Source organism: Mercenaria mercenaria, chromosome 13 (genome assembly GCF_021730395.1).
Source record: "Mercenaria mercenaria strain notata chromosome 13, MADL_Memer_1, whole genome shotgun sequence".
NCBI lineage: Eukaryota > Metazoa > Mollusca > Bivalvia > Venerida > Veneridae > Mercenaria > Mercenaria mercenaria.
The window spans coordinates 4433366-4459764 of NC_069373.1; the positions used below are offsets into that span (position 1 = coordinate 4433366).

At 34.2% G+C, this 26399-nt stretch overlaps 1 protein-coding gene and 2 long non-coding RNA genes across 4 annotated transcripts; 1 reads left to right on the top strand and 2 right to left on the bottom strand.

Annotated features, from left to right (window-relative positions):
• Positions 1-1060: 1060 nt before the first annotated feature.
• Positions 1061-4831, bottom strand: LOC123529362 (uncharacterized). 2 transcript variants are annotated; one of them, XR_008366650.1, is made up of 5 exons: positions 4027-4831; positions 3425-3563; positions 2909-2958; positions 2429-2513; positions 1061-1819 (listed from the first exon to the last, which is right to left on the bottom strand). It is a non-coding gene; the product is annotated as an uncharacterized LOC123529362 (long non-coding RNA). The 2 variants fall into 2 exon arrangements; XR_008366649.1 differs by having other exon boundaries at positions 3464-3563; positions 4027-4376.
• Positions 4832-13183: 8352 nt separating this feature from the next.
• LOC123530050 (cartilage intermediate layer protein 2-like) lies at positions 13184-19466 on the top strand. Its single transcript, XM_045310740.2, has 4 exons — positions 13184-13336; positions 13880-14008; positions 14533-14574; positions 15595-19466. Exons 2-4 carry the CDS (start codon positions 13903-13905, stop codon positions 17667-17669), a joined length of 2223 nt encoding a protein of 740 aa, XP_045166675.2. The 5' UTR covers positions 13184-13336; positions 13880-13902; the 3' UTR covers positions 17670-19466.
• A 3455-nt stretch (positions 19467-22921) lies between these two features.
• Positions 22922-26041, bottom strand: LOC123530172 (uncharacterized). Its single transcript, XR_006682274.2, has 3 exons — positions 24304-26041; positions 23486-23530; positions 22922-23053 (listed from the first exon to the last, which is right to left on the bottom strand). It is a non-coding gene; the product is annotated as an uncharacterized LOC123530172 (long non-coding RNA).
• Positions 26042-26399: the final 358 nt, after the last annotated feature.

Here is a 26399-nt window from a genome sequence, read left to right on the forward strand (position 1 = left end):
ATAAAAAATAAGCCAACCAATTTCTAGGAAAAAACAACTTCATAGTAACAGAGAAAATTAAAAAGTACTGGAAAAGAGGTCAAATGTTGCCTTGTAGTACTACTTCTTAATGTTTGAATAATGCCAGTTCAAATCAAAATACAACATTATTGGAAACTTTTATGAGTTTTTTATAAGTTTTATGAAGGCTGCTAAAGACCAGTAGCCTGTAATATGATATAAAATTTGAAATACAAAACGTTTGACTAGTACAGTGGTGACATCACTTTTAAAGTAACCATGCCACTATCAAAGTTGACAGGGAACTTAAGGAAATTAACCTGCAAAGTTTCGTGAAGACTAATTAATAATATATTGTCCAGACAAACAAATCAGGACAGGCACAGGCACACCATTTGGACAACTAAGTCTTCATTTCCGTAAACTCGCACAACAAAAAGTAATGACAATATAAAATACTGAAAACATACTCATGACAAGTACAAAAGGGCCAACATTTCTGAGTCATAGAACTTTCTGATCTTATGATGCTTAATGAGGTAGCATGTTACACAAAATATTGCTATGTTAAGAAAAGGGCAATAATTATGAAAAAAGCCAAATGCAGTTTTGTAACTAGTGCATTTAATGTCAGATTATTACAGTTTGCAATTGTAAGAAGTTTAATACATTTTTCATTAACAAAGTGGAAGGTGTTTTAGGTATTTTTATGACAAAACATGTCTCCCACCTATGTATACCTTTATGCTATGGCGGCTATTTTGTGCAGCAAAATGGAAAGTGTCGCTGATATGCAAAAATATACTTGGTACTGATCACTCCTGTGAAGTTTCATCAAAATCTGTTAAGTAGTTTTGGCCTGTGAAAGCCGACAAGATTTTTCTACTTTTAGCTCTGGCTGCAATTTAGTGCATCGAAACGAAACGTGCAATCGATATGCACAACACTATGCTTGGTACTGATCATTCCTATGAAGTTTTATCAAAATCTGGCCAGCAACTTGTCCTCTTAAAGCCAGACAGGCTTAATGCGGATAGACGAGAAGGCATAAACACATAAACAATACCTCTGCCCACCTTTAGATGAGACATTATTCCGAGATAAAACCTTACATACAACACTTTACAAAATCAGGATGCTAAAAAATGGATGTGCAATAAATCTACCTATCCTTCAGTGAAACGAAAAAGGACAAAACACAAGTAATATGGAGGAGTTATGGGTCATGACATGTACGATAAACAAATGTTTTAAGACTGAAGAAAATGCATTGAATAGTTCAAAAATTTACATTAGCGTTTTAGTTCAATATAAACTTTGTCACACTAAAATGATATTGCAATTATAATGACCAATCGCTTTTTAGATTAATGAAGGAGAAAATCAATTTATGCCAACTTTAAACTTACAACTTTAAAAACGAAAATTATCAAACGTTTTATTGTGGTATTGCATGAAATTAAATTTTGTCACCATACAAATAATTAATGATTTTAATAATACTGATAACTATGATCTTAAGTTTGATTTGTGGACATACTGTGCTATAAACTGAGACAAAACAGTACTGATACACTACAAGACACAGTATTTTGAAAATTATAACAGTGTAATGTTTACATATTCTCAAAGTTTCTGAATCACATTTACATGCACAGTTGGACAGGACTTGTTGCTCTCTACATATGCGTCATACAATAACAGCAAATATGTAACAAAATTGATTCAGAAGGCTCCTCTATACTAAACTGTGCAAGCTGCAGACACTGATCTTGAACAATAGCTGAACGGTGACACTGAAGATTTCACAGGTATATATCTGAAGAAAGAAATGCATAATGTAGTAACTCTGTATTTGAGGTGTCTGCAGTTCTTTAATATTCAAAATATGTATATTTCTGAATAACAGGTAGAATAAAAGTGTTACTGGATTAATAAAACTTCAACATATGTTATGCATAAGACCCATTTTAGTAATATATATCAAGAGGCCAATAGTGACCCTAAGTCACTCACTTGACCTTACTATTTGACCTAAAATATATGTATGACACACTATGTATTTTAGAATATTATGATGGCAGGCTATATTTTATTCTATATCTTAAATACTTTGAAAATAACACACCTTATACTTGACATTTCATAAGTTATATCTTACATTCACCTTTTTAAGCTTATAACAATAGAATTGTGTTTACCTTTTTAATTAATTTCAGGAGGAAAATGTAAGATATTTGGAAAGTTACATTCATAAGTCTGTAATTATTTGGTACTGTATAATTTCTTGTTGTAAGTGTAAAGTTTATATATCATACTTGACCCTTGGTCTCATGTGAAACAAACTTTACACAAGCCTCTTGAAGTGATATATGCCAAATCAATAACTGAATTACATTGTAACTCTTTGAATATTGTAAACAATTACCTGAAGGTATAAATATCTGTGTTTAATTAAGTCATACAGATCAACATTGGCATTCTCATCATATGAATCCACAAAACATTTTACACTGAAATAATGAAAAAACTTTCTACAAATTTTGTACTTCCATTACTGAAATTTACAGACTTTACATTAAATTAGGACTCTAATCCATTGAAAACATCAAGAGACAGAAAAGCTTTGAAACATGGTTAGTGGCCGACAATAGTAGTTCTTTTATCTCTGTATCATATGAAAGGCTAAGAGTTAAGGAGTCAGAATAGATATCTTTACCTAAGTCAAAATTTCTTGATTCAAAATGGTTGGCTGTACCATCCTTCATGAAACTTCATAAAATCATTTTAATTACATTTACAATGTGTATCTGTTAAATGTTTATGGGAATGTAATTTTAATAACTGGCATTATATTATCTTTGACATGTTAAACTTGTTAAAGAGTATCATTTGTACATCACTGTACCATCAGACCATCTTTCACTTCTGTCAACCTGACTAGACATGCTGGACACCCTGAAATATATAAATGATAAAATCTGTGAAAAGACTCATCATGCAAAAACCATAACACCGTCTTTATAAAATCACCTTAACCTAAAAAAAAATATCATTATTTCAAATTATTATTGTCCATAAAAGTATAATGTATCCCATCCATAATCATTACATGACTCCTTATGTAATTTACCAGTTCATAGTTTGGAATGGCTTCCAGTCTAAATCCAGAAGTTGGAAGAAAAACAAATTATGAAAGTTTATTTATGGTGTCATTTAAAAGAATGACCTGCCTGTTAATTGTCAACTGTTTGCTCTTTTTAATATTGATAGGCAATTGCATTTTATCAAATGCTGTCTAATATATATATCAACTGTCAATAGTTTACAAGTGTTAATTAGATGTCACTGAATTGTGTACTTGTTTCAACATCATAAAGAGAGATAAAACTACATGTAAATTGTAAAACATTGTATGAGATACCCTTCCATCCTGTATAAATTGCCTTTAAAAAGAAATTACATAGAAGTATTATCCCACAGTTTTGACTGTCCCTGCTCTATCTAACTTTTCAAGCTTCTGCAGCCACTTTAATGTGTCATCTGTTCACTTGTACTTCTGTCTGAAATGAGGTAATTATAATATTTCAATAACTTATAATTATAAATATATTATGTTATTCCTTTCCTACAATTTGCAACAGTTTCTTTTGAAAATTCATTTTATCTCAATTACATTCTGTTCTGACTACAGCTATAAAATACATAGAACAGACTATAAGCTATTATAAGGTCAAAGGTCACCCTAAAAGGAAAAATCGGTAAACTTAGGCCCAGTTAATCACAGATGCTTTAAATAACCTGTCATTTCACACAATAATTTGCTATAGGGTTATGTATCTACAAACAAAAAACAAGAAAAAACAAATTAATAGAAAGAACATTTTTGGGCAATTTAAAAAGCGACAATGAAAGTGAAAGTAGAAAGTCAATATTTTCTTATCGACTTTTCTTTCATAATTTCCGTTTAAAGCGTAACAGTTTACTTTCATACTGTATTGAATAATCCATAAACATTATACTTACCGTTTAAATGCATGAAAAATCCTCATGGTACCCGTAAACTTATAATTTGTTGATAACCTCTCAGTTTTCGGCCGATTTCACGTGAAAATACGAAACCGGTGTTGACATAAATGTTCTACTTCCGGCGGTACTATGTCTACAATCTAGACGTTAATGAAACTTTTTCACAGTTGTAAACCAATATATTGCATATTATCCGGTCAAATAAAAACGAATCAATACATGTTTTATTTTTTTTTAGATATTTGCCCACTAAATTTCAAGAGGAATTGAAGACATCATTTTAATTAGTTCATGATCTTAACTTTTTTATCGGAAAAAATAACGTAGCCACCGTTTTAATGAATGAAAGTTTTTGTATGGGCTCTGTTACTTTTGGGCCGTCTCAGGGATTCGTTGTTTGGTTGGGTCTTGGCCGGTCTGTGTATCTGTGGGGTTTTGGTGGAGCTTATTCTGTCAGTTAAGACGTCTTTAAATTTCTGCAGTGAGTGCGGGTGTTTTCTGGGCTCTATTGGATCTGCGCAGATGCATGGGCTGGTCTTGATTCGCCATGTTTGTGGGGTCGTTGGGTCGGTTTTCTTGTGACAGGGCTCATGCATGCTACTTTGAGTTTATGCTGGTCACATTCCTGTTGTTAGTAAATGTTACTAATGTTTAGATGGTTCGTGATATTTGTTTGCTGAACTGTTTTGGCTGTTAATTTGTACATGTATATGCATTTATCTGTAATGCTGATGCCCTTAAAGGGCCAAGATTTGAAATAAAACTTGAAACTTGAAAACTTGAATGTTAATGTACGTGAATGGATGACAAATACACACAGGGCGACTTTGCTTTCCGTATATATGCCAGTTCCTGGCTTTATTCATTATATTCAAATAATGGTATTTAAGATGCATGTGTTGACAGCACTTATACACATGGATCAGTGTGAAGATAATATTCAGTGTACTTGACAATAATGCAATATACTTCGAAGTTCCAGACTGTGCTTTATATGGTGTCGGCCCTGTACATTTACCCGTCCTTTGATGTATCTATAGAAGAACAAATATTTTGGGACACGAACTGTGAATTTCAGAACAAACTTACAGCACTCACAAATCTGTATTTCTTAAGTTTATTATTTTATTTATTTTATTATACCACATGTATAGCACTCTTTTCATGCACATGTACACGTTCAAAAGTGCTTTACAGAACACATTGCAAACAAATACGCAAACAAAAATAATGCATTCCACATTAACAAAAATCATGAATGTAAAACATATAGATAAAACAAGACAAACAGACATACATATTGAAAAGTATTTAAGTGACCCTAGGATAAAATACTGTTCTACGCTGTTTTATGAAGACGAAAAAACATCAATGTATCGGTCAGTTAACGAAATATTGTACAAAGAAGTGGTTTTTAGCAGGCTTTTGAAAGCAGCTAGCGTGTGAGCTTCCCTGATCTTGACGGGAAGGCAGTTCCAAAGCTTTGGAGCAGTAAACGAAAAGCTGCGATTGCCATACATCATGGTTTTAGTTTTTTTGGCATAACCAGTGACAGCGTGTCTTGTGATCTTAGGTTTCTGACCGGTTTATACACTTCTATTATATCCCTAGTATAGGCAGGGGACTGATTGTGTAAAGCCTTAAAGGTGTGGGTCAGAACCTTGTACTGCACCCTGTATTTTACTGACAACCAATGAAGCTCCTTCAGAACCGGTGTTATATGATTGCGACGGGGCGTCTTAGTGATGACGCGAGCTGCCGTGTTCTGGACATGTTGCAACTTGGAAATACCACTTAACAAGGCATAACAGTTGTCTAACCGTGAAGTAACCAGGCTGTTGATAAGGGTCTTTGTGGCATCACTGGTAAGATACCGTTTGATGTGACCTACTCTGCGTGGTTGTGCATATCTAGCCCGGCACACAGAGTTTAACACTAAGTCAATCAAAACTATGAAAAATGAACGTTGATTGCTATAAATTAATGTATATTGTCATGGCTGACCGGTTTAGGATTACCTTTTTAATCCTTCCGCAGTCCATTCTGGTTTAGCTGCTGACGGATCCATTTTGTTACTTAGTATAAATTCCCGGAACTTTTAAAACGAAGCTACTTTACAACTGTAAATTCGACGTTATGCTATTACAAAGAATTATAAATAAATTTCTTATGTAAACAAAAACATCCATCCGCAAAAACTGCTGTTCTGCAGAAAACAGATAAAAAATGGTTAAAGGCATTAGAAATGACATACAATGTACACATTGTTAACAAGTTCCTTCTAGGCCACATCTATATAAACATATAATGGTCATCTTGTAAAATTTTTGTTGCAATGTCTGTTTTACATATTGGTCATCAGTGTGTGGAATCCCAGGATTAAATGCAGGGACAAAACCATTCTATTTTTTTTCTGTTAAACATCCTAATGTAGTGATTTGATGCGCTAACAGTCTACGCCATCGCACACAACAAACTAAGTGGTCATTGAACAAGTAATTCATGGTCATAATTTAGTAGCATCTGTCCTAAATCTCTTGAGTGTGGCGTCCGTACATTCGATGCGTGAATATGTTTGGCACAATGAAAGGGTCGCAATGGGTTTTGTTTTCACATATTGACCATGCATTTGAACGTATGTAAGATAACGACATAGGTCAACCTTTGTTACAAATAAGGTGTTTGGCATGGTTCAACTACGTCACATTTCCATCCTCGGGTTTAGCAATATGTCATCTGCAGAGCGCTTTAAGCAAAACAAAGTAATTTTAACGTTAGAAGTTATTTCTAAGATCACGGAGTTTGACTGGCAAGCTTGTAATGACATCAGTTTTCGAGATCAGTCAAGTGTGACTTACCAATTCTAAGTGTTCCTTCTCAAAAGAAGAAGCAATAAAACATTTGATATGAAATCAGTCAGACTTGGGATGACATGTGTCATCAAGAAATTCAATATATATTTTTTAAAATTTTGACACACCTTGACCCTCCTGTTAAACACCCCCTGGAAAAAGACAATAACAGCAGTTTTATGCAAGAATAAACACCAATATTTGCTTCAGTCTTACGGTCCTGACCATACTGTACCTGTATTTATGTAACGACGAATATACTCAAAGTAATCAATTTTAATATTGTACTGTTCCCTGAGAGTGCTTCCCCATAGGACAGCCGGTTAACCGGATACAACAAAATTCCAATTGCTTTAGGTCACTTTTATTGCATCAAATGATGATAAAAAGCTGCAAAGATACAAAAGGAGTGTATAAGGTCAAAGCTATTTTTTATATACATTGTATTAATTGCAAAATAACAAGAACCTTAACAGCAATTAGTCTAGTATAAAAATAAGCTATACTCCCAAAAATAACTTCAAAGCAAAGCTTGTAGCATTACTTCCATAAAACATACCTAAAAACAGTCAAAAACATTTATTAGGTCTATACTCTTTTCACTTACATTAACTTTTACAACCACCGATACTAAAAACACTTCACATTTAAGGTTGAAACTTTCCAGGTACGAAACATAACTAACAAGAAATATGTAAAGTACTATCTTTAAACATTTATAATACATAATTATATTACCAAAAAAGAACAGAAATCTCATAATCTGCTTATAACTTACATCATGGCGACACAAAATTCAACATGTCCGATCCACCATGCTTACGAGCTGTTTAAACAGACCAAAGATAATTAACTAACGAAAATTAATTCAACCACTGAGAGTATAAAAAAACTACAGTAGGCAGCACACTCTCCCCATCTGATATCAAATTGATATCACTTTAAAAAAACAACAGTTAAAACTTCTATAAGGCTTAATTTTATAGTCAAAAACAGACAAAAAAGGTTTCCAAACAGACAATATGCATTATTAAACACTACTTCTATTACTGTACATGAACTTTAACAGCCATAAAGGGAGGTAATAAAAAAATGAACCAGAACGAATATTTTATAATGTTAATCAAAATTCCAACCTTAGTGAAAAATTATGGCAAAGCATAACATAAAAAGGGATTTACCAAGAAACTAATATATTTTAGATTGAAAATGAAAAAGTGAAGCGGCCACATTATGAAAGCATTTTAACTTGTTATTAAGTCTCTACACACACACAAAATCTAAATATAATAATGTACATGTATATTACGCTTGTCACTTAAGATGCTGAATTTAGACAACCAGCTACAACAAAATTGCAAACATATACAAATTTATGTAACATCAAACAAGTACAGTTTTGTTTTGTTTGACTTAATAAGGCAGTATGACCTTACAAATTATGACAGAAATAATTCAATAACTTAGTTATTAATACTTAGTTACCATACAAAAAACATTCTGTTAATATCTGACTAATACGACCAAGGTCTGCTTGCCTTCTTTTATCACACAAATTTCTACCTTACGAATGCTACCATCTGAGCTCGGAAAAACTCTGGACACTCTACCCATAGACCAGCTATTTCGAGCAACACCTTTGTCTTTTAGGAGGACAACATCATTTATCTTTATTGGAGTCTGTTCATAATGCCATTTAGACCGCACTTGCAATGACTGGAGACATTTTTAGTCTCCACCTTAACCAAAACTGATCAGCCAAATATTTGACATACTTCCACTGGTCTTTATACAAGTTTTTTAGAGACATATCGCTGACTGGTTGCTGATCTGAATCTAACTTCATGGTAAGTAACACTGAAGGCCTGAGTACATCAGGGTAATCTGGATCTGAAGAAACTAGGACAACTGGACGGGCGTTTATAATAGCGCTAACTTCAGCCATAGTGTAACTAAAACGTCATGGGTGAGATCATGAGTATTTGAGAGCATGCAATCTAATATACGCCTTGCTAAACCAATCATTCTCTCCCAGGTACCCCCATGTGTGAACTGTGGAGAGGGTTAAAAAGCCATACACTACCAGATTTACAAAGGAAACTTTTAGTTTTTTCATCTTCAACGCTAATAGCCTCTGTATTAATATGATCTGTGGCCCTATAAAGTTTGAACCACGGTCAAATCTAACCTGCTTTACTCTACCACGAATTGACACAAACCTCCTAAGTGCATTAATAATGCTTTATAATTTTGTAACATGGTGTTTTGCTGGTAAAATAATGGGATGTTTCTCCTCAAACTTTAAACTACCCTGGCGGAGACGACCATCAACACGAAGCAAACCGGCTTCATCAATAAACGGATCTAGCAACAGCAAAGAGCTACTCTTTTCTAAAGATCCTTGACGTAAAGAAGCAATATCTGCTTGAAAAGCATCATGTTGTAATTCTATAAGAATTAAATACGTGGCCTTCTGACTATTCTCCGGTAACCTAGACTGTGGACAAATGTGCCATCCTTTACAAGGTTTTGTTTGTTTGTTTTGGGTTTAACGCCATTTTTCAACAGTATTTCAGTTATGTAACAGCGGGCAGTTAACCTAACCAGTTTTCCTGGATTCTGTACCAGTACAAACCTGTTCTCCGCAAGTAACTGCCAACTTCCCCACATGAATCAGAGGTGGAGGACTAATGATGTAAGACACAATGTCGTTTATCAAATAGTCACGGAGAACATACGCCCCGCCCGAGGATCGAACTCACGACCCTGCGATCCGTAGACCAACGCTCTTACCTACTGAGCTAAGCGGGCGGGCTCCTTTACAAGGTAGAACTTCCTTAAATGATACGGCAATATGTATGAGAGCGGCTACTGCTAACAACAGCTTGCTCCATGAAGAGAAATACTCGAACCTAGCAGATCCGATATGGCTTCTAGCATCAACATCTGTAAACCTAGCCACTACGTTTGTACGAACCTCAGAATCAAGGTCAGGATACAAAAGGGGATAAAAATCTGGCACTTGTGTCTCACCGTCACTAAGAAATATGGGTCCTGAAAGCCATGAACTATCTTTCAACTGAAGGGGGGTAATACCCCTAGTGCCAACATATGTCGGGTTCTTATCAGTTGATATATACTGTCACTGCTGTGGGCTACTTACACGTCTAATCTTTTGAACACGGTTAGTTGCATAAGTATAGAACCTTCGTGACTGATTACCAATGTATCCTAAAACTACCCTGCTATCTGTGTAAAACTTTACACGTGAAATTTTCATGGCTAAGTTCTCATTAACTTACTGATAAAGTTCTGTAGCTAGAATAGCTGCACACAACTGTAAACGGGGAATGGTATAACCACTAGAAGGGGCAATCTTAGCTTTACCCATAATGAAACTAACATTCTCAGTACCATTGCTTGAATGGGCTACAAAATACACTGCAGATGTTATAGCCTTCTCAGATGCATCTGAGAAAATGTGGAACTCAAACTCAGACATTTGAGCACTAGACACCTTAAACAAGCTCCTAGGGACCTTAATATGCTTTAACTCACAAATACTATCTTACCAGTTTCTCCAACTGATCTCTGTATCAAATGGTAATAGCTCATCCCAGTCCACACCACTAGAAACTACATCTCTTAAAATCAATCTACCAGTAATGACAACAGGTGCTAAAAAACCCAAAGGGTCAAAGTTAATGTGTTAATGGTTGACAATATACCCGTTTTTGTTACAGGCTTATATTGTGACTGAAAACTAAATATAAATGAGTCTTGATTTAGATACCATTCCATCCCTATGCTACGCTGAATAGGAAGACTTTCATGACCAAAGTCAAGACGATTCAAATTTGCAGCTAAATCGTCGTTAGGGAAACTTTTCAGAACATCTGGTTCATTAGATACTATTTTATGAAGACGAAGACCATTAACTGACAAAGAAACCTGGGTGCGCTGAAGTAAATCTTCTGCTTCTGGAGCAGATGAACACGATGTAAGATTATCGTCTACATAAAAATCTCTGTGAACTAATTCCCGAACATCATCATCAGCTTTTTCCTTTTCAGCAAATTTTAATCGCACTTTTGCTCCTTCTGCTTCTGCCTTTTTGCGTTGTAATAACTCAGAACAACTGCTTCCTGTTGAGCTGTGTGTTTGTCCCGACATAGTTTCTATTTTGTCCATTCTAATTTGCTTTATAGTGTCAAGGTACTTCATGACTTTGCTTTCACATTCAATAAATACATTGTCAACATTTTTTATTTCAGCTAGACTTGTTTCTGTTCTCGTGTCTTCTAAAAACTTCACAAATTGACCATAAACTTCTTGTACATACTTAAAACGACTGTTCATGTCATCACGTGATTTCTTCAAAACAGAAATTGTGCTGTTAATGGACAAACCAACATCTTGGTCGATGGTCTGTTGTATATGCGCAATACCATCTCTAAGTTTTTGGTAAAAACTATCAACTTTACTATTGTAGCCTGACATGGCTTTCTCTGTGAGTTTACGAGTCCTCCTTTGCAACATAAACTGTTCAAATGAGGAAAAACAGGATGAACAAACCGTCCTGTGAATTTTTCAATGCCTGTGCGATGGTCTTTTTACTGTACTGTTCCCTGAGAGTGCTTCCCCGTAGGACAGCCAGTTAACCCGATACAACAAAATTCCAATTGCTTTAGGTCACTTTTATTGCATCAAATGATGGTAAGAAGCTGCAAAGATACAAAAGGAGTGTGTAAGGTCAAAGCTACTTTTTATATACATTGTATTTCATTGCAAAATAACAAGAACCTTAACAGCAATTAGTCTAGTATAAAAATAAGCTATACTCCCAAAAATAACTTTAAAGCAAAGCTTGTAGTATTACTTCTACAAAACATCCTTAAAAACAGTCAAAAACATTCATTAGGTCTATACTCTTTTCACTTACATTAACTTTTACAACCGATACTAAAAACACTTCACATTTAAGGTTGAAACATTCCAGGTACGAAACATAATTAACAAGAAATATGTAAAGTACTATCTTTAAACATTGACAATACATAATTATTATAATTATATTACCAAAAAAGAACAGAAATCTCATAATCTGCTTATAACTTACACCATGGGGACACAAAATTCAACATGTCCGATCCACCATGTTTACGAGCTGTTTAAACAGACCAAAGATAATTATCTAACGGAAAGTGATTCAACCACTGAGAGTATAAAAAAACTACAGTAGACAGCACAAATATAATTATTATATAAGTGTTCTTTCTTGGATTGTTATTCATACACAGTTACCTTATTCTAATTCTGCATGCTATCCAGTGTCTATGTTATACAATACTCATAGAATGCAAACACATCTGCATGATACCTGCAACATATAATATCATACCTTTATACACGATGTGAGATTGGCGTTCCTGTAAGAATAAAAAAATCAAGTGAAAATACCCACGTAGATTATTTTTATGCTCATAAATATTTCAAAACATTGTTTTAAGGTATTGGACCCCTAATAGTAATGTTTTAGAAATGGCATTTGCTTGGTATTTTCTTAAAGTTGACCGTGTTGCGCACTGTGTTGCCATTTTTAAACATTTTATATAAATTTTATAAATATAATCTGAAAAGTAGATCTCTCGGAAGCACCGACAACAATGCAAACAGTGAATAAAATAAAATCTATGGTATTTCCTCAAGATCAAGTACAGACAAATTTCAAAGGGATGGCCACTGTCCAAAACGTTTGCAGAGAATTCATTATACCATTAATTTTATAAAAGATCACCAAACTATTGGTAAACAATTCTAAAACACAAAATAAAACTGTCAATATCATTTTTTTCTGGGGTGCCTCAAGTAAACGGATTTAATGAGATACAGTTCTAACTTCAACATTGAAAAATTAAGGTCGACTCCTGCGGCTCTGTTTTGAATTTTGCTCACTTCATCCAAAAATAGCATTGGGAAATAAGTTAAACCTTTCTTCCACAATATGTAATCTACATATAATCTAAAGAGTAAAAAAAAAAATAGGGAAAATTTACCTCATGTAATATTTTCAAAGATGTCTAACCTCTGAAATTTATCAAAATACTATTGAAAACATGTGAATCAAACCGCATATGCTGTCAACGTATTAACGTATAAACAATACGCGGTTGTCAAACCCTAACGCGATTATACGTATGTGAAGTCATACACCGCGACAGATTTTACCAAAATTACCTCGTTTGAATGAATTAATTTTGTATTGTTTACATTTTTCACTTCCGAAGTACTCTTGTTGTTCAATTGAAAAAAATAAGGTCCGTAATGTGGGTGTAAGAAGGGAGTGGATATAACGCCACTTAGCAGAATGAAAAAACATAACTGGGAGTTATATATACAAGCTATAAACAATCGCACTTTTAAACTGAATCCATAGAACGCCTAGTCAACAGTTCGTAAGTAACTTTCTACAACAATACCTTATAATTTTAAAGTTAAAGCATTGATTTGGTAAGAAAAGACAATTGTTTCTTTCTAAATCGCTTTCGAAACTTGTCGTTATCTGATCGATTCTGAAATGATATTTTATTCGTACAGTCATTATACTGTTGTTTTTTTTTTCTTTAATTTTAAGTGGTCTTTGATCTGTAAATTGTGTGCAAGGCTGATAAAAAGAAACATCCTTGTAAAATAAGCAATATTTCTGCCAACTATTTAGAATTCCTACGAAGACCAATTAAGAATTACATGGTATTTTTGTAGAAAAATCGCACTACATGCGTTTACAAGTATGTTCCTAATTGTATTAGATATGTAACTACTACAAGACATCTTTACAGAAACGCTAACTCTAGTATGCATTCTGGATGTATTTCCTATTCACTTTAATAAGGTCAGTTTTGGCTTTCAAGATAATAGACTATCATAATATCATGTCATATAGATCACATCAAATAACCACTACTCTTGTTTATATTGACTATTTTAAACATTTTCAGCTCTCCGATTCTCAGGACCCAAGATGCGATGCGATGTTATAATTATCACAGTGTTGGTTGTGGTTATGCTAGTATCTACTGAGGCAATACCTTGGAAAAACAGAAGAAAGGCAAAAGCCTTTTGGAGAAGTAAGACCTCTCTCATGTTGAAAAATTTCAATTAATTATTTGAAAAAAAAATATCTGCGGAACTCATATGTCATTTTGGATATTATTACAAGTATGATGATACATGTAATGAGCCAAGCCGAATGTTTAAGACCATTGTCCAAAAACTGCTTCCAACGACAGCATTGTAGATAAGATGATGGACCAGAGATTGGAGACCAATCTCAAACCTCCAGGGTCTGATTAGCTGTTAGAATTTCTAAATTAACCAATGGAAGGTTGTTTTTCAGTTCTGTCTCTAATTCCAGTTTTAAATCCTTGGATGTTGTGCAAGAGCTGTTGGTTTTAATCAACGCATTACATTCGGATATTACGAGAAGACAGAGAGAAAAGAACAATCTGATGTAATTCTTTCAAAGCCTTTAATCCTTAACACAAACAGTGAATTGCAGATCTTCATTTCTGGCATTTCTTTATTCGACATCAATGAGACAATTCTTAGTTCTTGTTTATAGCTTTTGACGGTCTTCTCTTCTTTATTTTAGAATTTCTTTGCACAAAAAGGTTCAACTGGCCATGGATCAGAGGTAAGCCAAAGCGATGTTATATCCCATTTATTTTCTGTTTACATGATAAAATTAAATTACACCGTTAATCAGTTTAAACAAGTTGGCTACTGGTGCTCATTAGAGACCCTTTTTTTATTAAAAGAATAGATTTATTTATTTCTTTAATGCTCAAGTGCAGTTTTCTAACGTTATAGTAATGTTTAAAATATGGCATTTGCTTGGTATATTCTTAAAGTTGACCGTGTTTTGCACTGCGTTGCAATTTTTAAACAACTTTTACCGTGCCGTTTTTTAACAATTTTGTAAAATTTATGGTATTTCCTCAAGCTCAAGTACAGACAAATTTCAAAGTGATGGCCACTACCCAAAATGTTTGCAGAGAAATCATTATACCATTAATTTTGATAAAAGAAACATCAAGCTGTTGTTAAACAAATATAGAACACCAAATAAAACTGTCTATCATTTTATCTAGGGTTCCTCAAGTAAACGGATTTAATGAGACAGAATTCTAACTCCAACATTGAAAAATTAAGGTCGAATCCTGTGGGTCTGTTTTGAATTTTGCTAACTTCATTTTAAAAAACTTCGGGCAGAAGTAAAGCCTACCTACATTTCTTCCACAACATGTAATCTAAAGAGCGAAGGTAAAATACAGAACTTTTTACCGCATGTGACTCGGTATTCTTAAAGATGTCTAACTCTACTCCTTCTGTTTCAGAGGTAAATTCATTTTAAACAGCAAGAAATCGCTCGTCAAATTAAAATTTTCCAGTTTTGTACAATTAGTCAATAATAAGTCTAAAAAGAAGTAAAAATTTACTAGAAAAACGGAAAATAATGAAAACAAATTGATCCCAGTAGGGCTTGAACCTACGCACCCTTGAAAATTGCACTCAAAGTAGGATTATGGTCGGAAATGAATAATCTTCAAAAGGAATACCTAATACAATAAACAAAACTTAAATTTAAAGTAATGTTTCGTTTCTAGATATCTGTACATGCATATAAATACAGTTTGTTTTCATTTTATTTAAGACGAGTCTGCGTACAAGGTGGATAGAATTGCTCAAATGAGAAATCTTATTGGATCTTGCAAAGCCGATGTTGGGACGTGTCCTGTCGGCTCCTGTTCAACTAGACCGCATTTACAGATATTTAACTGTCCTGATGACGGGTATATCTGCCCTGAGACAGAGATTCGAACTGCAGACTGTGGAACGTATGGTGTCAGGGAATACAAACACGTAACGCAGTGTAAATGCTGCACTGATAATGGCATCAACATTACGGGGACAGTCGTAGACTCAACCACAGAGAAACCATTGAGTTACATGAAGATAAAAATTTCAAACGGACCTCGGACCGACACTGACCTTGAAGGAGTATTTAATACAACAATCCGTTCCACTTTACAATCTGTTGTCATAAGAGTTATTGACAGGAGAAAAGAATACATAGAGGCAGTAAAAATCGTAGACATACCAGAAGGATTTCGCGGCCCAGTGAATGTTAAGCTGGTGATGATAAAGAAATCAACGCCAGTACAGATTGACGCAACCGTCGAAGAAACTTTGTCTCTGTCAGATGATCCAACTAATCAATCTGCCGGAAACGCTTTTATTGTCATCGACCCAAATTCTTTTACGGACAGAAATGGAAATCAATACAATGGAATTGTTAGTGCAAGTGTGACTTTTATAGACTCTAACAAAGATTCCGAAACAGTAATTCCAGGTCGTTTCCTGACTCCCGTGGGAGAGAGTCTTGAAAATTTGATATCTGACGGAATAGTGTCCTTTGATTTTAAGGACATTAATGGGAATAATTTGAACGTAAAGCCTATAAAATTTAACGTAAGAGAAAATATGAGACTTTGGGATCTTGACAGAAACACAGGATTGTGGGAGCCCTCTAAAGTGTTTCCTAACAGACGTAAACGACAAGTTACTCTAACTGAAGAATTCCTGATCAAAGTTTCAAACGGAAGATGGTACAACATCGATAAAATACCAAAAGCTCCAAGATGCTACATCAAAGTTAGGATCTTTAACGAAATCAGTCATGAAGAAATAATAGAAAGCGTTACATCCTCATTCAAACCGGAAATAATTGCATATACAGCACAAAACCGACGACTGAGATTGTATGCCGGATTTACAAGATCACCAAGCAAAACTTGCTACGAGGTACGATGTCCAGCAGTAAGTAATACAGACAAAGCGTTAGCAGGATTCATAAACATGACTTCTTCTGAAACTGTTTCTATTGGTGGATTTTATTTACCTTCTGTATATAACCTAAAACCAAAACCTATTGACCAGTATAGTGATGTCATTAGAACAGAACTTCAAAGAGTACAATACACGATCGCTCCCAATGGCATGGACATTTTCTTGAATTTCATTTCTGGGGAAAATGGCATTTTCTTTACAAACAGAGAAAAATGTGAGAGTGCAACAGCAGATCAACCTGCTTTACATTTCTTAAAACCAGAGCCACCGAGCTATGAGCCTGATGAAACAGAAATCTGCACGGCTAGAATAGCATTCAAAGACAGTTGGAACTTTTATAACTACACATTAGAACTTGACAGGTTACCAACTGTTATTGGGATCAGTGTCTGGAAAAAAGAAACTCAAAGTTTCTATCACAATGCTACCACAACACTAGAGCTATCACGTGTGGAGGGTGAGGATTTTGTTTTCGCTTGCATGGAATATCGTTGTAGTCAAGATAGCAAAGATGATTCTCTTTCAGAAACGACAGTATATGTTGATATAGATATTCCTAACATTACATACAGCTATAATGACTCACTTTGGAACGGCACTATCGTGAGCAGGAACCACTCTGTACCAGCATTCTACTGCTACGGAAGATGCACAGGACCATTATGCCATAAACAGCTGGAAAACCTAAATGGTATATCAATCGATGGCTCTTTCACCGCTCCATATATAACAAACTCTGGTCCAGACTTCTTCGACTCAGAACCGAATACTTGCAAGGATAAACTTGGCTCTGAATCTTTCGCTTACGAGTTCCGATGTCATAGCAATGAAGAAAATGTTCATGAACGGGGCGAAGGTGAAACATGGCAACCAATGTAATCCTGTAACGAATTTAACGTCTTTTAATATTTAGTCTTAAACCTCTCAGGTGCATTCATTTTTCTATGTATTAGATAACAAATTATATCTGTTTGAAGCACTGGTCGTGTCAAATATAAAATTTCAACGTACTTAGGGGTAAGAACTTGGTTCAAATAACATAAATATATTCTAGCAAAGTTTTTTTCAATCATTTTTTCAGTTCAGTAAGTCTGCTAGTATTATTTCATTGTACTCAATCTATGCTCACTAGTTTTATTTCATTGAGCTCAATTTAAGTTTGCTTGTATTTTTTTCTATTTTCTCGTTGGTCCTTGTATAATATTGATTATCCTCTTTTTCCACAATTGCTTTCATATATTTATAATACCATTTCAGCAATACAAGCAACAGAATTTTTCAATTTCCTTATAGCTTTATTTCCACACGTTCTGTGATTTTCTTTTTTAATTTTATATTATCAAAATTATACTTTTATCTTTTTCTTATGTTTTGTTTAGATTTATGAAAAAATGTAAGTAATTTGGTCAATTATGTTACAGTGGTGCAGTGGTTCGTTGTGAACAGAACCTAAATTTGTTTTCCATGTATTGTGCATTTTCATGTGGAAAGTGTGCCTTTATCTCAGGAAATGAGCTTATAAAATGCACCTTTTTTGGTGTCGAAGACCACCACTTACTAACATTTCAATAGGGACTTCTTTCTGTTCAATTTGGAATACAACTTATATGAAAAGAAGGCACAGGAAAAGTTCTATTCCAAAAAACTGATCAAATCATCAATAAAGTGGAAGTAATTTGTATGAAATAGATAAAAAGGACTATGTTACTTATAGCTGTTATTATCCTAATGTTTTGAAGTGTTATTATACCGATTAAATATATGTTTTCTAAAGGAGCTTTCAGTGTAAATAACGGTGTAGGTGCCCAGAAAAGTAATAATAAATATAGAACTTAGATTTTCATTTTTGAGAATTTTCAGTTAGAATGGAAGTTTTAATCGTACTCCTTTTATAGTTAGAATTTATCGCAAAATTCCACGTTTTAAGTAAGTCTGTAAAGATCGAAACCCAAAGGAAGGTCAAAACCAATTTAGAACGGAAAATTAAATCTGATTCTAAATACAAGTCCAGTTATACATAAAGCTCGACATTCTATATATTGAAACGTGTCACTGGGGACTGAGATATAACGATACATTCACTTTTTGCGGGCTATAATGCTACCTTTTACTGGGACAGGATTTTTAAAAAAATGACAGAAAAAATATGTCATTATCATAAATGGGTCTTCATAAATATTTTAAAATTAAACCAGTCGTTAATGTTATCATTTCTGATCAGGATCGCGAGTCTATTCACTGTTCACATATGATAGAGTTCTGCAATGTTAAATCTTTAATATTTTATTTAATTAACTTAATCGTTCTAGTAACACAATGGTGGCTATATTCAACAGCTGAAGTAATGTTGAAAACGCTGCTTTTCCAGTTTTTAATTCGTATTATAATAAAAATTACTTTGATGTTTTTAAGCCGGACAAAAGGGGTCGAAAATTTCCAATATTTTAAAGTTCAAAACCTTTTCTTTACACCTGTCTGTTTATATAAACACAATTACTATTCTGGGAGTGATTTAAGGATATTTTGCAGAGCATATTAAGGTTCTGCATAGCTTAATAATTTATGATTTACATGACTCGATAAACGTAATAAATAAATAAATATGCATGTGAATTGATAAAAACTAAATGTAAACACATCGAAGAATAAACAATAATAACAATATATCCACTTATATATAGCATCCACTTGTTTTATATTTCTTTTCTCGAAACTATCCTCTGTTTTAGAAATATTCGTTCAGCGATGTTTGCGTCTGCCTAACTTTATTTGAGATCGACAAATGTATCAAATTATTTTTTTACTTCAACTAAAATATCAAACAATTTATTAATGAAAAATTGTAAATTAAAAAAAACATACTAATAGCCGAAGTTTAAACAATTTGTCTGTGTTAATATTCTGATTGAACGCTTTACACTAAAAAAATATGTTGTTGAGCAGTTATTGACAAATGTAATCTTTTGTACCTAGTGTGAAACATTAACACACATATCAGATATTCTTTTGAAAAATCATACACGTAAAAGGCTACGTGATTTGTGTATCAATATTTTGTATATATTATGCGTGACCACTGACTGAAAAACCGCAAACCAAAGGTATCCCAAAATGCAATATTTGTTCAAAGTTTGTCAAGCAGAAACTAATGTACGCACGAGGATGAAACGAAAAATGTATAGGGCTTGACTAGAACAATATTGCTTTTTAAATAATGACCTGATAATATTACGCATTTTACTTACGCAAATAAAATCATATATACAGGACCCAGTCAGCATGATGTTGTTAAAATGTATCATAACACTATATAGGTATAGTAACATTTAAAAGCCATATCAGAACGAGTGTGGCATAATTGTAGATTAAAAAAATGTATAGTTCTCATTTCCCTAAATGTTTGCTTTAAAAAGTATTTTTCCGCAATTTTAGTGCCGTATTTTGGTTTATCGTTTCAAATAGAAAACTGGCAAACTATCAGTTGTCTTAAAAACGCTTTTATTACAAACACAAAATTATAAGTATTGAAAGGAATCAAAACAAAAGATGAATAAAATTATAATCAGGCAACATATTTACAATATTCTTTATTCATACAAACCTCTAAATATACCCAACATTTTAATAGTTAACATTTTCCTAAAGTGCAACGAGCGCTTCGTTTTTCTGAAATTCAAACTGGTATCTTCAAGACATTTATCAAATCAAAATTCTTATTAAGAAGTTAATGAACTCTAAGTAAGCATTGAATGGATTATACTGCTCGAGCTATGTCAAGTAAAATTAGCCATTAAATAAGAAAACTAAAATGTGTAACATGCCGTAATATGGGGATCATCGTTTTTACAAACATCTATATTAATAAAATAATCTATTCATAATTACTGCAAAATGGTATGTTAAAGTCCACAAGTATTTAAAATAGATATATCACGGCAACAGCATTAAACTTTTATTGTAAGATTCACAATAACGCTGGAAAATTGTGAATCGTTTGATCTTGTAAATGTTTTAAGAGTTTAAGACACTTGACCCCTTTGCTTGCTATAGCAAAAAAAAAAAAAAAAAAAACACATATGCAATCGTTTCATGGTCCGACTCTTGTGTGCAGTCGTTAGTCTCCGAGTCGTAGAAGTCTGGTCCTGATGCGACGTCTTCTGGGGCAATGAATGATCCTTCAATAGTTGTTACATTATCACCGCCTTCCTGTTCAGAAAATTCAGATTCTTCAGCAATATCTCCATAGCAACCAAACTCTTGTGTAGGATAGGTAAAGCTGACGACGGAACCGTTCGGATACCTGCGATTGTACGTAACGTTAATTGTAGGAATATCTATATCGAGGTAAACGGTGGTAGTTTCGTTTTCTTGACTACATCGGTACTTTAAACATATGAATATAAATCTTTCGTTCCCGTCCGTTGAAAATTCCATTTGAACATCATCAATAAAGTACGATTTTGTGCCATTCTGTTCCTAAACGCTGATTCCCGTTACATTTGGTAAGTTTGTTGAATTCGTTGCGTAATTAAAAAAGTATCCTTCTTCCTTGAAAGCGATCCATGCTGTACAATTTTCATCAACATCTGGAGCAGGTTCGTAGTTTGGTGGTTCTGGTTTTCAGAAATGCAATGCAGGCTGTGTCACGCTCGAGCTTTCGCAAGCATTTCTGTTCCTATAAAATGGCCCAGCAGTATTGGAAACAAAGTGAATGGAAACGTCTACGCCATTTGGTGCAATCTCATGTTGCACGGCAGACAGTCGGTTTTATGACGGCATCATAATTAACGAATTATCATGGAGTAAGGTAAATTTTGGAGGGTAATTTTTTCCCTCCAAAAGAAATAACTTTCTGTAGCAGACACGTTAATTAACCCAGCCAGAGAATTGTTGGGATTGTTGACAACAGGACATCTTACTTCGTAGCAGGGAGCACTTGGTTCACTTGTAAAGTCAGCGTACAATCGGAGACGTTGTCCAACAGAGGTGTAGGCAGTTATTTCCGGTCTAAATGACGTGGTAGCTCTACTCATCATCTCGTCTCCACTAGTTTTATTGAAGATTCTACCTTTGAAGTAGCACTTAGGGGCACCAGGGATCTTATCAATGTTGTACCAACGATCGCTTTCAATGTTAATTATGTCATCAAGAGTAACCTGACGTTTCCTTCTCCTCTGAACAACTCTTGCAGGTTCCAATAAACCTGTTCGCGTATTCAGTTCCCAAACCTTCATACCTTCTCTTCGGTGTACTTCACGGGCGCAGAGAGTTTGATAAATTTTCCGCCAGTGCTTTTGAAATTAAATGAAGCAACTCCGTCAGTGATGAAAGGTTCTATCGTTTCTCCATCTAAGGCTTGGAATCGACCAGGGGCAACTGCGTCTGGGCTGCCGACGGTGTCAATAAATGTAAAGCGGGCATTTACTTTTCCGTTGTAAGATCTACCCCGGCGATCAGTAAACGAATTGGCTTGCATTTCAATAACAGTATTACCAGCATTTAGGTCTAGTGAATCATTTGAAAGTGAAAGCACTGTATCAACCGTTGAGTCAATTTCCACAGGTTTTTGGATAGGTAATAGTTCAACTTCTACTGAGCCTTTACATTCTTCCGGTATATCAACAATTTTGACAGCAGCCATGTAATTTCTTCTCCTGTCCTTTGTCGCTTTTTTTTTTTTTTTTTTGGATTTAACGTCGCACCGACACATGATAGGTCATATGGCGACTTTCCAGCTTTTAATGGTGAAGGAAGACCCCAGGTGCCCATCCGTGCATTATTTCATCACGAGCGGGCACCTGGGTAGAACCACCGACCTTCCGTAAGCCAGCTGGATGGCTTCCTCACATGAAGAATTCAACGCCCCGAGTGAGGCTCGAACCCACATCGATGAGGGGCAAGTGATTTGAAGTCAGCAACCTTAACCACTCGGCCACGGAGCTCCCCTACCCCCCCCCCCCCCCCCACACACACCTTTGTCGTTATCACAATAGATCGTACACTCGACTTTATGGTCAATTTAAACTAACCATCTTCTCCCGTGTAGATAACGAATCTGCCGTCAAAATAAACACTTATTTTACTTAGTGGTTCATTGGTGTCTACATCTTTAACAACACCTATTACAATTACACCAGGACAAAAGTTGAAATATTTAGTTTTAGTTGAACAGGAACCCACCGGACATATGCCAACGTCGACTCGGCAAGATCCAACCAGAGTTCTCATCTGTAAAATTCGTTCTGTTGGTTCTGGGGTTATGCCTATGTGTGAAAATGACTTTTTTTTAGAAAAGGTTGAATAAAAGGAAAATGTAAAATATATGAAGTGGGGGAGAACAGTCACTATACTGGTGAGTAAGTTTTATACAATTACTTTTAATATTGCTGTTTATACACATGTTTACTGTAAACGAACATTAATGTTTTTGTAATTATATGTGTGCTCTTCAGAGTTACTATATAAATAGCCATTTGTATCGAACAGACCGACATCGAAATGCTAAGACAAGCTTTTGTTTGAATTTACCGCTGATATAGTTTGTGTTTTAAGTAATCAAAAGTTCTGTCAGAAGTGTATTTCGTTTGACTAATTTTAAATCATCAATATGGTAAAATATCAACCAGTTCATTGTACATGTATATACCTTTTATAACTATAATTGCATAAGTAAAAAGAGAAGAACAAAATCTTACCGTTTTGTATCCATGGCCAGTTATACCAGTGGGAACATAAGAAATCTGTAAAATATGATGAAAAGTTTTTAGTTTTAGAAACAACTGATGATCCCTTTCAAGACGAATTAGAAAGTCTTTATTCGACAGTTACAGTACAAGGTGATCGGTATATAAGTTGCTCTTTGGCTCGATTTACGATTTATTTCAAAAATGGTCTAAGGCCATAAGATTCATGATTCATGTACAATGTCTGTCTAAGTCAACAAATGAAATCAAAAGGATGGTGTAGTATGAAAGCGAAACATGATTCGCAAACCTACTGCTTTTCTTCCGTAAAATATGTTATGGAAACAAATGTAGTGAAAGTCATCTTATGTTATAAAACATATTGTTCATCTTAACACGTTCTTTCTCAAATTATAGATCATTGAATTAACATTTTTCGTGTATAATGTATGCATATCTGATCATTAAAATGTTGTTTTTTTTTCTATTTTCTAATTTGGATCTGATGATGTTATTATACCCCCAATATTAATCCATACGTATTGTTAGAAAAAGAAAACTGGAATGTAAAACTACAACCAGATTATTTTGTACCCCATATAACTAACCAGTGATTTAGTTATTAAAAGATTTAAATTACTGTCAAACCTATAGATACATAACAAACATAGATAATCAAAAAGTGTTTTTTTTTTCTATGTGAATGGTCTTAATTCACATGCTAAAATACGCATAAAAATTTAAACTACTGTCTTTAAGCCATGTGTTCTGTATTTACAAGCGACCTTCAAGGTAGGCTTAAGTGTATAGGAATAAGAATGTGTACTTACTTTGCCACCAAGTAAGCTTGTTGTGTCTCCATATTGTATATTATGTATTGCAGTCTTCTTTTATCGAGCAGCTCTATCTCAGGTTTAAATCCTTGGGTCCTGTGCAAGGGGTGTTGGGTTTAATCGGCGAATTACATTCGGATATTAAGAGAAGAAAGAGAGAAAAGAACAATCTGATGTAATTCTTTCAACGTCTTTAGTAAAATGCAGATCTTCATTTCAAGCTTTTCATTATTTGATATCAATCAGGCAGTTTTTTTCTGTACTTTTTGACGGTCTACTTTTCATTATTTCAGAACTTCTATGCTCAAAATGGTTCAACTGCGATGTTATATCCCCCAATATTTTCTCTTTGCATGATGTTTTATCCTGTCAATCAATTTAAACAAGGTGGTTATTTATGCTCATTAGAGAACATGTTTTATTAAAAACGAATTTATTTATCTCTTTTATATTCAAGGTACATAGTGCAGTTTCGCAACGTTAATATACAATAAACAAAATTTAGATTTCAAGTAAATGTTTCGTTCCTACATATCTCTACTCTACATGCATTTATACAGTTTACTTTTATTTTTTGCAAAGCCTACGTGTCCTGTCGGCTCCTGTTCAACTAGACCGCATTTCCAGATTTTTAATTGTCCTGATGATGGATATATCTGCACCGAGACAGAGATTCGAGCTGTAGACTGACAAACGTATGGTCTCAGGGAATACCAACACGTAACCCAGTGTAAATGTTGCACTGACAATGGCATCAACATTACGGGGATAGTCGAAGATCAACAACAGAGAAACCATTGAGTTATATGAAGATAAAAATTTCAAAAGGACCTCGGACCGACACTGATCTTGAAGGAGTATTTGATAGACCTATCCGTTCCTATTACAATCTGTTGTCATAAGAGTTATTGACAGAAGAAAAGAATACATAGAGGCAGTAAAAATCGTAGACATAGCAGAAGGATTTCGTTGCCCAGCAAATGTTAAGCTGGCGATGATAAAGAAATCAACACCAGTACAGATTAACCTGTACGAAAAAAGGACCTGTTTTACAGCTGTAAAACGTCTGTAAAAGACCTGTATTTTGAAATTACAACTGTAAAAGACCTGTAAGTGGAAAAATGGTCAGAAATACAGTTGAAATTTTCAGGTGTAAAATATGAATGTCCCAATTTACAGCTGTAAAAATTTTACTGTTGAAAGTTACAGCTGTAAAATGGTCATGTCTCAAAATTACAGCTGTAACATTTTTGGAGGGAAACGTGAGTATAATGTCAGCAATCTTTAATGCATTTTGGCGGGATATAACTGAAATTCACACAGACATCACATTGCAAAATTTTGGAATTTAAAGCGGTATAGAGTAAGTACAGATGTTTAATTATCTATTATAGTTGTAAAAGGACATGTATAAGTGCATACATTAACTATTTACTCTGTACTGGAAGCCGATAAGTTTAAAAGAAATAATTACAAGATTGTCATATGTTTTCATGACTGACAAAGAAAGTTTTATAAACAAGATCTGCATTATATTATGATCTACTTTGTATCCTATTTTTGAATTTTGCTGTTGCTATACTGTAATGATACCACATATACTTTACGTACTAGATCATTTATTTTTTGCCATTTTCATAGTTACTGCTACCTTATCTAGAGAATTGCAATTTATCCTAAAACTTTTTGCACCTCTACTTTCGTCCCTTAAAATAATGCCCTCTTTTTCAACACCTATAATATTTCTACTGCTGTAACTTTTGGGCATTTTTACAGCTGTAACTTTTTTCATTTTTACAGCTGTAATTTTTTTTACAGGTGTAGCTCATTTGCATATTTCGAACTGTTTTACAGTCGTTTGACAGCTGTAAATTGAAATCTACAGCTGTAAAATCAATGTTGTTATATAAAATCTACAGGTGTAAATTTGGAATAAGCATGACTGTTATTTTGAACAAAAATACAGGTCTTTTACAGCTGTAAAATTTCGTACAGGAATGCAACCGTCGGAGCAACTCTGTCTCTGTCAGCTGATCCAACGAATAAATCTACCGGAAACGCTTTTGTTGTCATCGACCGAAATTCCTTTACGA

Coding starts and splice junctions, on each gene's coding strand:
- LOC123530050 (XM_045310740.2), top strand. CDS start 13,903: ATGCGATGCGATGTTATAATTATCACAGTGTTGGTTGTGGTTATGCTA. Junction 14,009..14,532: donor GGCAAAAGCCTTTTGGAGAA/GTAAGACCTCTC, acceptor TCTTTATTTTAG/AATTTCTTTGCACAAAAAGG. Junction 14,575..15,594: donor CAACTGGCCATGGATCAGAG/GTAAGCCAAAGC, acceptor ATTTTATTTAAG/ACGAGTCTGCGTACAAGGTG.